The sequence below is a fragment of the Athene noctua genome, chromosome 17 (assembly GCF_965140245.1).
Source record: "Athene noctua chromosome 17, bAthNoc1.hap1.1, whole genome shotgun sequence".
Lineage (NCBI taxonomy): Eukaryota > Metazoa > Chordata > Aves > Strigiformes > Strigidae > Athene > Athene noctua.
In genome coordinates this window covers 14804010-14818412 of record NC_134053.1, presented here as the reverse complement: position 1 = coordinate 14818412, position 14403 = coordinate 14804010, and the positions used below count along the sequence as shown (strand labels likewise).

Here is a 14403-nt window from a genome sequence, read left to right as displayed (position 1 = left end):
GCGACGGGATGCTCCCACATCACCAAATCCGTTGTGGAACTTCATGCATCCAGTATTAATAAACGCAGTAATTAATATTGCTCATCCCCACTATCCTCCTGTGTGAGCACCCAGGGCCCGTTCTTTGGGATGGAGACAGCCAGGGTGTGGGTGGGAAGGGGTTGCTCTCCCAGATTAACAACGAGCTTTGTACTTCTCCTCCCTGATCCCTTCAGTCCTGGTGCAGTGCAATGCTGTGGGAAGCAGGACTTGATGCCTGTGCGTGACCCCCACCTAACTGTGTTTTTACCTGGCAGTAATTCAGTAATTCTTTTAACAGCCTGGAAGGAAACCCATTGCTTCAAATTGAAGTGGAGCCCACCTCGGAGGTGAGATGGCTGGGCTTGCTGCTGTGCTTAACGGGCCTTTATTTTATATATATCTTGGGGCACATTTCACAGGAACCAGATAAGTTTAGCATCTGTGCAGTGAAATTGCTGATAATTAAATTAACGGCCAGGCCTGAACTTGCCCAGGCATCTGTGTCCCCACCCCATGAAGAGGGACCCTCATGGGCTTCATGTCTGCCCTCAAGTTTACAATTTAATGAGCTTTTCTGAGAAGCATTAAAAATGTGGTGGAGGGGAAGGGGTGAAGGGTGAGGCCGGGGATGCAGCTTTTAATGAGCATTGTAAATCCTGTAGAAAGCTTACGCAGACCATGGAGGGAAAAAACAGACATATTTGAGGGGCTGGGCACACAGAGCTGGGGGTGCTAGGGCAGGAGCAGTCGGTATTAGCAGAGCACAGCTTGGACAACGTAGGATGAAATGCTGCTTTTGAACAAATGAATTAAATGTTCCAGTGTGTCACACTCTTATATTTAGCCCTGGGATAAATAAATGACTCCCTGCAAAATCTGGGTTTCTGCTGGCTTTGCAGAAAATGCAGCCACCCAGTTGCCTTTGGAAGGTACCTGCCCAACCGGGTCTGAGCAAGCAGTAGGTGGGCTAGTGGGGTTTTGTCCATGTTATCTTCCTTGACTATAATTTTTTCCCCTGTTTTATTGCACTCACCTCCCTTTGCCCCACCCCACAGAACGAGGAAGGCACCGAGGAGGCGCAGGAGTCCGAGGATGACTTTGAAGAGATGAACCTCTCGCTCCTCTCTGCACGCAACTTTCCCCGCAAGGCCAGCCAGACCAGCATCTTCCTCCAGGAGTGGGACATCCCCTTTGAGCAGCTTGAGATTGGCGAGCTCATTGGCAAGGGCCGCTTCGGGCAAGTCTTTCATGGGCGCTGGCATGGGGAAGTGGCCATCCGCCTCATTGACATTGAACGGGACAACGAGGACCAGCTGAAGGCCTTCAAGAGGGAGGTGATGGCGTACCGGCAGACCCGGCACGAGAATGTGGTGCTCTTCATGGGAGCCTGCATGAGTCCTCCCCACCTCGCCATCATCACCAGGTAAGCTCCTACATCTTGTGCTCAGCTAGAATAACTTTTTCTTTCCAAAACAGCTTCCTGCAGTCAAACAATACCGGTAGGCAAGGCTGGCCAGGCCTCCCTGCCCTATCAAAGGGATGTTCTCGATCTATTGTGATTTATGCTACAAAGCAGATAGCAAACCCATCATAAGTGGGTCCAGGCAGATTCTTAACCAGGGACAGGAATGATTTGTTTTATCCAGGAGGGGTGTAACCTGGTGGGAGCGGCAGTTTCTGTCCTGGGTTTTTTTGAACGGTGCCCTGGTCAGATCCCTGGATGAGTGGTGGAGTCTGGACCCTGCTCGAGTGCTGCCACAGCATGGAAAAGCCTCTGGTTGCATAAAGCAGCTGGTCATGTGCAAACACCAGGTTTCATGAATAAGTCAGTGCTGGGAAAACAGCTCGGGTGTCTGAAGGCTCAACAGGATGCAAGTGTTAGGTTCAGTGGTCTGTGAAATGGCCAGAAGGGCAGCAGAGGTGGGAAAACCAGGTGCTCGCAAGGATGGCTGGTACTCCACAGGTCTGGAGCCCGTCCACGGAGTCTCCTTGCTTTCGACGAGGTGGGAGACTTTGCAAGATAAGTCATGGTCTCCTGGAGCATTTCTTCCCATTCTCAAAGCTGTTGTCTCTGTTACACCCAAAACTGGGTATGGGACTAATAGGAGTGAGTTTGAGGTGGGGCCAGGAGAAGGAGATTGGGGGCTTGAAGAGCTGCTGTCTGGGAGAATGGTGATGCTCGGGGACACTGCAGCAGGGTGAAGGGATGAGACTGCTGAAGGGGGCTTCTTGCAGCTGGTTGGGGAGCAAGGTGGGATTTGGAGTCTCCCGAGCCATCTCAAACACCTCCAGAGCTGTCTTAGTCTCAAGGAATTCCCGTGTACCTGCTGTCAATCAGCAGTACCAAGCATCCCTGCTGAAGCAGCACTGAGCATCCTGGCATATTCCTTTCATGGGTGGGCAAAACCAAAATCCCTGCTGGCCTCGAGGCAGGGAGGCTGCAGTCACTCCCAGAGCAGCTGCTGTCATGTAAAATGCATTTTTTTCTGAGTATTCAGTTATTTCCCTCACCTCTAGACCATGTATTCAGCCACAGGGCTTGATGTGGTACCACGTTGCATCCCACCACTGGTTACCTTCTCTCTGAGAAGTTTACCCGAGGTGGAGTTGAATTTCCAGCCTCCTCCTGGCAGTGTTTCAGAAAGCCTGCACTGAAATGGCAATGCTTCCGACAGCCATTAGCGATGAAATATTGCATCATTTTTTCCTAATGTCCTCTTGAAAGCAGCACCTCCTGGCCCACCGGTCCCTGCTGGGGCAGCTCTGCGGGTGCCAGGGTGGGGGCTTTGGTCTGCTCTCCCTCTTACTCAACAGCAAAGGATTTCAACCCAGATTTGTGGCTCCTCGTACCATCGTTTGCTCCCTGCTCTGGCGGGTTCAGGGACTGCATTTGGCTTGGGAGTTGCGTGCTCTAGAGACGTGACTCCAAACGGGGGCTGGCTCTCCCCAGCTGGGGACTGGAAAAAATGTCCTTTTTATTTTGGACCAAAAAATACTAATCTCAGAAAATTCAGCAGCATTTCGGATTCCCATCTATTAGCTAGTTCAGGCCAAAGGCTTTTTGAAAAGTGTGCAAACACATGTATTGATCAATGCGTCAGAGACCCCATCCATGTGTTACACCGGATTGCCGCCGCTACCCAGAGCAAAACACAGCTTCTCCGTCCCGCTCAGCTCTGTGATCCCTTTACAGCCCCGATTTGCTCAGCTTTTCAATCCTATTCAATATCAAAACCTGGGCAATATATTCTTTTTGTTTAGCTACAAAGTGTTTTCTATTCTAATGCCTCTTTATATCAAACCATAAAGGTGCCATTTTGACAGTTTGACAAAATAAATATGTTCACTGCAGTAGCTTGATGCATTAATATGAGGTCTGTGAAGCGCACTGCTCGGCTTGCTTTTCTTTTCAGCTGCACTCGGTCCTTTTTTTAAGGTCAAAGTACAGCTTTATTGGATTGCCCTAAATATAACCTGTGCTTGCAGTGTCTCCAAGCATTGCCGGCTCTTTGCCTACAAGCAGCAACCTGCTTTTATCTGTATTCTTCGAAGGCTGAATCAACATCACAATAGTTTTTCCACCGCAACTAGAAACCTGTTTGGTTTTCTCCTGCTGGGATTTCTGGGGTGAAATCGGCTCATATCCAGTGCTGGTGCTGAGCTGGCCACGAGAATGCAGGAAAGCCAAGGGGGATGCTGGAAGGGGGCTCAGCTCAGTCTCAGGGAATTTTTGGGAAGCACAGGGCTGCAAGAATGCATATCCCTTAGCTTGGAGGTCATTTCCACAGACAATTTATTGCACTTTGAGGCTTCTTGTGGCGCTCTCTTCTGGCGCTTCCCCAGGAGGGACCTCCGGGGCTTGTGGGGCAAAGCATCCCTTGCATTTCCCAGGGCGACAGTGCAGGGACGCTCCCTTCCCTTGTGCCTGCAGTCCTTGTCTGGTCTACATTTGGTTGAACATTTTTGGGGGCTTCTTGGAACAGCTCTGCTCATCTCCACTGGGGAAAAGCCTTCTCACTATGTGGAGGTCTCCATCCCATGCATGTTTCCTTGTCTGGCACTGCTTCTTGGAATAGACAGGTCTTTCCAAAGGGGTACAACAGCCCTGGGAACTCTTCTGCCACAGCACAGATGGGAACTGCTGCTCGGGCATTCGAGGGAATGAGTCTGGGAAGAGGACAGTGTGGTGTTAGCTGGACTGGGAATAGCTGAAGATACTGGGAACGGTCCAGGATGTGACACTGGGGGAGGATGGAAGCCGGTGACCCCATGCAGAGGAGAGCATCGCTCTTCAGACAGGATTTTTCTGAGGGGACTCAAGTTCTTTAAACTTTAAACCAGACTTAGAGAACTTTAAACCAGAATTTGCTTGTGGAGGGGGCAAATCACTCCCAGCTGTGTGATGGGGCTAATTACAGATACAAATCCAGGATGTCCGGATTTCCTCACCTGCTCCTCCTCACACACATTCCTGGGGCCGAACGGGTGATATGCAGAAGAGGTTCTTTTTCTTCTGACTGCCCAGAGGTGGTCGCTCAAGGATGTTTTTTCCACCAAGAAAAGAGCAATTTCTTGCAGCTGTTAAAGAAATCTCCATTTTCCTGCTGCCACGCTGGAAGCAGCTGCCCATCCCTGGAAGGGGCTTTACCACATCGTGCTGCCCGGTGCTGCTGGAGGAGGGTTATTTATAGATGGGTTTATTTTTACTTTTTCACATCCCTACATTTTCCTTCCTGATTACTTGTGATATTCAAGGATTGTCTCATTAGCAGAAAGAAATCTCTCCCTCCAAACACCATGGCCCATGGCCAAATGCTGGGAGGGGAAACTGAGGCAGCATCTTGCCAACAGCGTGATGCTTTGGGTTAACGCTCTGATTTTCTCTGCATTAACCATTGGTCTGTCCAGATGATTGGGACCGATAGTGCTTAATATCTCATCAGAGACATTGATGGTGGGATCCAGTGCACCCTCAGCACATTTGCAGATGACACCAAGTTGAGTGGTGGGGTTGACACTCCTGAGGGAAGGGATGACATCTAGGGGGACCAGACAAGCTTGGGAAGTGTGTCCATGTGAACTTCATGAGGTTCAACAAAGCCAAGTGCAAGGTCCTGCACCTGGGTCGGGGCAACCCTTGGTATCAATGCAGGCTGAGGGGATGAAGGGATAAAAGAGCAGCCCTGTGGAGAAGGACCTGAGGGTACTGATGGATGAAAAGCTGGACAGGAGCCAGCAATGTGTACCTACAGCCTAGGAAGCCAGCTGTACCCTGGGCTGCATCAAGACAAGTGTGGCCAGCAGGTCGAGGGAGGGGATTCTTCCCCTCTGCTCTGGTGAGATCCCACCTGCAGTGCTGTGTCCAGCTCTGGAGTTCATACAGGAAAGATGTCGACCTGATGGAGAGGGTCCAGAGGAGGCCACAGAAGTGATCAGAGGGATGGAACGCCTCTCCTGTGAGGACAGGCTGAGAGAGTTGGGGTCGTTCGGCCTGGAGAAGAGAAGGCTCCAGGGAGATCTTATTGTGGCCTTTCAGTACTTAAAGGGGGCTCATAAGAAAGATGGGGACAGACATTTTAGTATGGGCTTCAGGAATAGGACAAGGGGTAATGGTTTTAAACTAAAAGAGGGTAGATTCAGACTAGATATAAGGAAGAAATTTTTTATTATGAGGGTGGCAAAACACAGGAACAGGTTTCCCAGAGTGGTGATAGATGCCCCATCCCTGGAAACATTCAAGGCCAAGTTGAGCAACCTGATTTAGTTGAAGATGTCCCTGCTCATGGCAAAGGAGTTGGACTAGATGACCTTTAAAGGTCCCTTCCAACCCAAACCATTCTGTAAGTCTATGATTCTTGAGTAGTCTCTTAATGTGACTGTCTGGGTCAGAAAGGAAAGGAAGAAATTCAGCAATTTTGGCAATGGGAGGTGGTGACTCCAAAGAGTGCTTCCATCAGAGCCACTAATAGATTTTCTCTTGGGTAATGAGCAGTGGGGACAGTTAACATTCATCTTAATTAGTCTTGAGTGAGAGTGAATGTGAGCCTTGGTGCTTTGAGCGCTGCATAATGGATAGCATGAAACAGCATCAAAGTCCTCGGCCCAGTGGAAATGAAAGGACTGAAAAAGTGCCGTGTTTGCCGCATACAGGCAAATGACAAGTTGTTTTTGCCAGTGTTGAATGAGACAAAGCCAGGCCTGGGTAAGCTCACGTCAGCTCCTCAGGGCTCCTGGTCCCGGCACCCGTTGGTGGTAGCACGAGGAGGGGAGGTAAAGCCTCAGCCACCCAGGAGGTCCTTCAAAGGACAAAGTCTAACAGTTTTTTAATGCTATTAAAATGGCTTGAGCCACCCACGAAGGTAATGGATTGCAGAAAGTACCAGGCTTTAGGATTCTGGGTGTTCCTTCTGGGAAAAAAAAAAAAAAAGGATTTTAATGCTTATGGATCCTTCCCAAGACTCCTGGGTCTCCTTGAGTCTGTAACGTAGTGGGGGGGGATCAGCATGCTGGGTGCAGCTTTCTTGGGGGGCTCTTGTTGGATGGGAATGTTTGCGAGAAGGGAGTGAGGTTAGCAGGTCTGAAAGGCAGGAGAGAGGAGGTTTGAGCTGGAGCTTGCCCATGCTTTGAGCTCCTGCTGACTTGCGTGGGGGATTTGGTGCAGCTTTTCTAAGAAGATTACTTGGTTTTTAGTTAAAAGCTCAAACGTGGCACTAGAAGCCCAGGCAAAGACCCTGAGATTTGCATCCTGAGATGTTTCTGGACAGGTTTTGGCCCCTCTCTTGTCATCAGTGTGATTCCAGAACGACTTTGGATTTACGAGGTGCAACTGGGAGCCAACTCGATGGCTGCTGGCGATCCCACCTGGGGCTGCATGGCCATGATATATGTCTCTGCAGTGATGTGCCAGGAAGACTAAGGAGAACACTGAAGAACATTAGGAATTAAGCTTGACCATGGCAGGACTATATAAAGAGCATTAATTTGTCGAAGGTGACTTTCAGCAGAGGAACTTGGAGTATTTCTACCGGAGAGAGAGCATCTCCCAAACCCTTCCCTGGAGCTGGTGGTTAGAGGGGGAGGGCTGAGTGCTGAGGACAAACATAAACCCAGGTCCTCTTCTCATGTCAGATACCAAAGATGAAAAGAGAATTTGCTCTTTTTTCCTCCATGTCAAAGCAAACTGGCTTTAGTAACAGGGATCCCATTACCTGCCATGAATTAATAGGGGAGGTGTGTGAGCGAGGGATGAGAAGATTATCCAGCTGTATCTTACAGGGTAATTTTCTTGCACTGCACAGGCTAATTTGGAGGGTTATTTTGATTTTATAGTTTTTTGGGGGGTGTGTGTTATTTTGATTTTATAATTTATTTCTATGCTGGCTTTTGGCAATGTCTAATGCTTGGCTCTGCTGCCAGGAGGAACAAGCCCAGCTCTTTGCAGGGGGATGGTCTCCTATCCCCAGATCCCATTCACTGCAGGCGCGGGGAAGCTCTGGGCAAAGCTTGGCTTTAAATGCTTGGCTCTTCCAAGCCTCCCCCCATGCCAAACCACCTGACATTTACAGTGTCCCAGCTCAGCTGTGAAGGATTTGGGGCTTGTAAATCATAACACTGAGGGAGCTGGGGGCCAAGCAGGTATTTGACCTGATTTGCAGGATGGGAGTAAAGGAGAAGGGTGTAAGCCATTGCACTTAAGACAATACAGATTGGGGCTGTTTGGATTTTACCCCTGTGAGTGCTCCGTGGGGCCAGTGTGTGCTGCTTGCAGCCAGCCTGTTGTTCTCTCCAGGGAGCCATGTTGGCCATTTGGGCTTTAGTGAACAACAAATTGGCTTTTTCTCCTCACTACAACCCAACGGTCTCAAAATACATTCTATCAGCCTTCTTTCCTGCCCTGGAAAATTAAGTAGGAGCTCTAAATCCTGCTCAACAGGAGGGAAACTGAGGCATGGAGCTGCCACATTGCTTTCTTCCATGCTGGCCTGGAGCCATGCATCCTGGATCTGGGTACTTCCAAGATGCCTTTCAGGTCTCACCCTTTTTTCCCCACTCATGGGTGTATTTTGGGAGCAGAGCCATGAGGTCCTGCCTCCCTAACCCTCTCCATGTTCAAGCACCTGCTTTGGGAGCCAAGCATCACCTCCTGTCCTGCCTCTCAGTTGTTTTCCCTCCTCTTACTTTCTGCTACATTTCCCCTTTCCTAGTTAAATAATGGAGCTCGTAGATCATATAATAAATAGGTATTGACTTCATGCCACAGGCTGGATCAGAATTGATTGACCCATGGGAATACACTCCTTTGCAATCAATAACAGGCCATCAGGCTGGATAAATCTTGATAACGACTGACAACAGGAAAGTCAATATGTGTATTAATATATACATTAAGTGAGTATATATCTTCCGCCTGGAGACAGTGTTGCTTTTGGCAGCTTGTAGAGCGGGATGGGTTGGGGAGGAGACTGAAATATCCTGAGCAAAGAGGATGGCATGGATGGGGAGAGGCAGCGGCTTGATTCTCTGCAAGGGTGTTTGATGTTGAAATAAGAGCTGGCTGCTTCAGTGCTGGCTGAGCTTGTCTTACCCATTGTAGCATCAAATCCCTGCCAGCTGTTCGTTAGTGCCATCTTAACGTGCTCCTCTGGCAGGGGATGCTCAAGGGGAAACTTCTCCTTTGTATTTTAAAAGTGTTTCAAAATGCCATGAAAATATTTCTATTTTGGCCGTGACTTCTTGGGAAAAGTACTTGGCACAGCGGGACTCGTGCTGAGGCACTTACTAGAGAGGAAGGGATTTAAGCGGGTGTTTAAGGGAAAGCCTGAGATTAAGTGCCCTGCTGAGAGATAGTCCCACCAAGTCTTTCTGCTCGTGCCAGCTCTTCCCTTCGCTATTAAGTGGCATCTTGGAATGATTCCTTTTATTTTTATTTTTTTTTTGAGCATCCTCAATGCTGAGGATCCTCTTTGGGGCCAGGGCAGGACTGTTTGCTGGGAAGGTCATGGGGGACCCACGTGCTGGCATCCTCCTGCCTAGCCAAAGAGGCAGCTGCTCAGGGAAATAGATCCCTCCTGTGACAGCACTATTAATTTTTTATTAATAATAATTATTATTACTATTCCAAAGTGGAGTTGGGTTTTAGTGAAGCAGCTGTCTTGATCAAAAGACTTGCTTCTTCCTTCTCTTCAAAAGAAGGGTGTTTTTAAAATTTCTTTTCTGTCCTGGAGTTCAAAATAGCAGGAGAAACATGGCACAGAGAATATATTAGGCTCCTTCAAAGGCAAGGAGAGGTCAAAGCACCTTCGCACATCCCCGTGCACCCAGCCAGCCCTCTCAGAGCCGATTACAAGCGCGCCCTTTCAAAGGCAGCAAGTGCCACCCGAAGCATCAAGTATTTTCGGATGACTTGTTTGCATCCAGGGCTTTAGATAAGCTGCTGGGGCCTGTGGCTGCTTTGCATTCACCTGTCTCTTAGCTCTTTTCCCTGCAGCTGTAGAATAGCTCGTCTCCTCTGACACTATCTCCTTCAAATAAAAATGCATGGAGTTTGCTTTTTCGAAAAAACTTGTTTTTTCCCAAGCTGCGATGGAGTTGGAGCTACTTTTCGGGAGGCTGATCCCCCTCCTCCTCCTCCTCTTCCTCTTGTGGTTTGGCTGCGCTGGCTGTAGTTATCTCGTGTGCCAGCTGCTGGAAGGAAAATTTTGCTGCCTAAGTAATATCCATCAAAGAATGGCGCTTCCATCGGGTGGAGATAGCAAGCGCGGGATGAGGGGACCATCATTTCTTCAGGGCTTTTCTATTTCCTCACGCTAATTTTGCTCTGTGGAGGCTCCTCTGTGCAAAGTGGGAGCTGGGGTGCTGCGAGCTCCTGGCTGGGGACCTGCGCTTTGCTGTGGCCACAAACATTGTTTATGGCAGGTAATGAATTCCCTGCCTCCCCATTGGGGTTGCTTTGGGAGACTTGTGTAAGCGTTCATTTTGGAGGTGGAGTTTGATGGGAAAAATATTTTCACCCTCAAGCAATGCCCCTGGAGGGGCTGGACTTCGATGGACACCGATGCTCAGCATCAGGTCTGCAGGCTCCCGACCCAGCATTTCACAGCACTGTGCTGCCCTGAAGCCTTTGGCTGCTGCTTTCCTCCTGGTCACGGTCCAGCAAAGGTGGATGGTGTTTCTTGGGGCCTGGGGAGGAAGGAAACCAATGTTGCTTTTGCTGAAAGCGATGGGAGCAGAGGGGAAGGTGATTCCCCGCTTCCCAGTGGGAGCAGTGAAGAGGAAAGAAATTAAAAGAGAGTTGCAGTCATGGGCTGAAATGTTTCCATGCTAAATCTCAAGGTGCTGGGGGTGTGTGGCTCAGAGAAGAGCTGTTTCACCTCACCAGGAGGTTTAGGGGGTGGTAAATCCCAGTGAAACCAGCCCTGAGCATCCCATGTTGGGGCTGGGGGGATCTGGTGCCCTGATGACACTGGGTGCCGCTGGCATCCCAATGGGGATAGCTGGCCCAGGAACCAGCCAAGCCTTTCTCCCCCCACAAGCTTTTCATTAGAGGAAAAAAAATATATATGTATTGTGGTGTCTGACATGTGTCAGCTTTCTCCTTAGACTGAGACCTAACAAACTCATGTCAGCGTGACCATGGTTGTCCCGGCTGGCTGTCCCTGCTGTCCTTAGGGTGGTGTTTAGGTGCAGAGGGCTTGGGGAACTTGAGCTGGATGATGCCGCTGCTCTGCTTTGTTCACTCTGGCATAACAGAGAGAGCGTGTGTCAAGGGTGTGATATTTCTCATTGATTTTGAGGAAAACAAAGCCTAGGGATAAAAATTAACCCAAAACTTTCCCTTTGCTGCTCTTCCAGCCTTGTTTAATTTTCTGGTTTGTGAAACACATTTGTGGCTGTCTAGTTTCAAAAACACAATTGCCAGACGTCGGTAAAAGAGAAAAATAAGCCAATATACGGAAACATCTTGTGACTTCCCGAATAACTCAGGCACGTGCAGACATGTGCAGTACTTGTTCTTCTCTGCTGTGGCAAGTCCCGCTCAAATGAAATCAAGTAAGTCCCAGCTCAGCAGCTCAGGTTGCTGTGGCCATATCTTTCTTAATATTCCCCAAAGATTTCTTCTTTTCCATGAAATACTAAAAATCAGTAAACTGATGAGGAACATGGAAGCATCTGAGCAGCTTCTCCTTTGCTCTGTCTTTCCCCAAGCACAGATGTAACCTGCTAGCAGAGGTATTCTTATATTAAAGTACTTATTATTAATTCCCACTGTCTCCTTCTGTGTCTCCCCTGGGTGTATAGTGCTGGCTATCACCATGGTATCTGAGCTGGTTCCCCATAAATCAATATACTAGCAAGTAATGAGCTTCCTGGGGTCTGGCATTTATCGCTTTGGGGTGTTCAAATGATCCTATTTAATTTAATGGGCATTTATGTGGATGGTTGGGCAAAGGGAAGAAAACCACAAAACACCAGTAAGTAACAGCATCACAACCCGTGTGCAACCGCTGCACCATCGGCTCTGGATTTGTTCCCGCTCCTGGAGCAGAAGCCAGGCTGAGATCACCAAACCTACAGAGGTGGTGGCCATCAATGCAGAGGTGATGACCATCAATATTGTGGGGGAGGGGAAAAAACCCCAGTGGGTGGGGGTGGATGAGGCTGTTTTCATGTTGAATGGCAAAAATATCCAGAGGCAGTGCTCCAGCTCTTCCTCACTCATCCCTCCCAAATTGTTCCTCTGCAAGTCGCTTTGGCTTTGCTCCCATTGCTGATGTCTTCAGCCCACGCTGGTGAAATGCAGAGTGTTTATAAAGCAATTTGGGATTTGGCTTGCTTGGCTGAACACTTCAGAAACTCATTTTGAATAGAGAGTTGCATCTGCATCAGGATGGGGCCGCAGGGCCCGGACTGTCCTAGTGCTGGGGAAGGTTGCAAGCTGGGGTTGCACCGTGGGTTGAGGTGCACTCCTGGATGCTGGGGACCCCCAGAAGGACCTTTGCATCTCCCCGAGCCACCTGGCTGGGCTGTCCTGCTGCCTCTCAGATCTGCCTGGGGTTTGGCGGGATGCTGGGGCACATGTCACCAACCTTCCTGCTCTGACAGCGGGTGGGATGGAGAGGTTTAGGAGGAAGAAGACAAGTATTTGTTTACGAATATGTACTTGAGTGGTGAATAAGCCAGGATCTGTCTGAAGACGCAAATCGTCTGCCTTTGTTTCTGGTGTCAAGCGTAGGCGGTCTCTGGCCTTGTGATCCGCAGCATCGCTCGCTCGCAGCCGGCTGGGTACCTCAATGCTGTGGTTCAGCATAGACCTCTTGAAGTGGAAAGGCAGAAGATGATGTGCGTGCCCTGGGAGCCGCGCTTTGTGCCTGCCGCTCCTGCCCGAATGGGGAACGATTGACGGCAGAGGAGGAACGAGAAGAAGCGAAATTGTTGAGCTCTGCCATGAAAAGGTTCTGCAGGTGGTGGCTGAATGGGCTCAGGTGCTGCATAATAGGTATCAACCAGGCTTTATCTCTGCATTGGCAGTTCCTTACCCAGCAAGAAAACTCTAACAAATACCGGTGTAGCGGTTGCTCGTTGAATTCATTCGGAGGAGTTATTCATTGAGAGGAGGAGAGAGGCACCTGGGCTGCCTCGATGGCTCTACCAAGGTCTGAGGAGTGGTGGTGGCACGTCCCAAGCCTGTGGTGCTTCACCCTGTGCTGATGCCACCACACCAGGTCTGAGCGGTGGCTGCTCCTCTTGTGCCGGGGCTCATGCTGGGAGCATTCGCTGCCTCCTTTAATGCGGTCCCTCTGTAAATGAAGTGGAGAGATGGGAATCTCATCCAGAAAGGGCTGCAGACTCTGCTCCCGGGGTTATCTCTGAAGTTCAGATAGGCAGAAATTTGAGGATTTTCTCTAAACAACCCTTTTCCAGGAAACCAGCTGATCTTAACTCACTTTAGGGCTGAAATCAAGCCCTGTTCAAGCACTAATCTGTTCATTGCATTTGCAATGTCAATTCATGACTAATGCAGACCACAAGCAACTTTCTGGAATGGTTTTCTCTGGGGGAAAACAAGCATTTGCTGGGGACCGGGGAGGGCTGGGGAAACTCCTTCGTGCACAGGCAGGTCATGGGAGGCAGCAGAAAGCCTGTTACATTGCAGAGCTTAAAGCTTTACAGGGTTATTTAGCAAATTAACACAAAAAAACTTCATACTGTAAAGGTGACAGAAAAAGACTTCAAGTCTGTCATTATTTTGCACCCTTTAATTCCAGTTGCAGAAACCCAAGGGTTTTCTTTATCACTTATTTCCAAGTAGGAGTTTGAGTGCTTGGATCCTAATCTTCAGACAAATTCATATTTGACTGCAGCCAAACTATTGCAGAAGATATGAAGCGGCTGGTTTAGTTAGAAGAAGATTGAGTTTGTAAATGCGGGCGCCTCGGGTTTGGAGTCCAGCTGGTGTGCTCAGGGACATGCTGAGACACCTGAGCATGGGAAACCATTACCAAGGAGGCAGTTGCACAGGTATGAAGATGCCCTAAAATCCCCACTGCAGCTCACGCCTGGTAAGGCTATTTCCAACATGACAAAGTACTTTGAAGGATGCTGTTGTCTTTCCAAAACCCATGGGATATGGGACTGGTCCCATTCCTGCTTTGCTGACTGGCCTGAGTATTGTGCTCTCTGCCCAGGGAGGGACATGGAGCTTTTGGCTTAGGAGCAGAAGGGTCCTACGTATCCATGAGCTTCTGAAGAAGCAAGCAAGGCTTAAATAAGCACTATCCCAATCCCAATCAGTTTAATACCCCAAAGAGCTGCAGAGAGCTCAGCTTTCCCCAACTTTCTGGAGGCGAGCCTCCAACATCTCTGCTCTCGGGGGCTAATCGCTCACAGGGACCTTATTTGCATCCAGGTGATGGCCTTGGCCATGCAGTAACGATGGGGGTATGGCAACCACGCTGTGGTTTGGGGGGACTGCTGTTGCCATTTTCAGTGTCCCCAGGGAAAACACGGTGCAGCCTCCTGGGGGTTTTGCCTCATCATACTGCTGTGAGCCAGCCTCAGGGTGAAAAATAAAAGCGGGGCTTTACCATGATGTTGCATTCCCTATTTCTCCAGATTTGCCACCCAGGGGAAGTTGTTGTGGGGCTGGGCTGCTCACCTCTCCACAGGGCTGTGCTGAGCATTGCTGTCCTTGGTGTGCCTCTTCTTCCTCGCTCAAGCCGGGGGTCTGAGCTGTCCCCTCTCCCCATCTGAGCAACATGATACCCAGGGAAACCCAGAGCAGCTTGATGTGATGCTTCCCAGCTCTTGAAAAGAGATGGCTTGGGCTGGTTATTTCCATCCAAAAAGGTCAAAACCCCTCATCTCCCAGGGGACAAATCCAGA

General features: G+C 49.4%; 1 protein-coding gene across 3 annotated transcripts in view; it reads left to right on the top strand.

Annotated features, from left to right (window-relative positions):
* The window catches only part of KSR2 (kinase suppressor of ras 2), a 124602-nt gene that overhangs the window by 53200 nt on the left and 56999 nt on the right, over window positions 1–14403 (top strand). For all 3 annotated transcript variants that reach the window (XM_074921391.1, XM_074921389.1, XM_074921390.1), the window contains exons 13-14: window positions 320–368; window positions 1077–1444. In XM_074921391.1, coding sequence (XP_074777492.1) covers window positions 320–368; window positions 1077–1444 — 417 coding nt within the window. The remainder of the gene's footprint in view (window positions 1–319; window positions 369–1076; window positions 1445–14403) is intronic.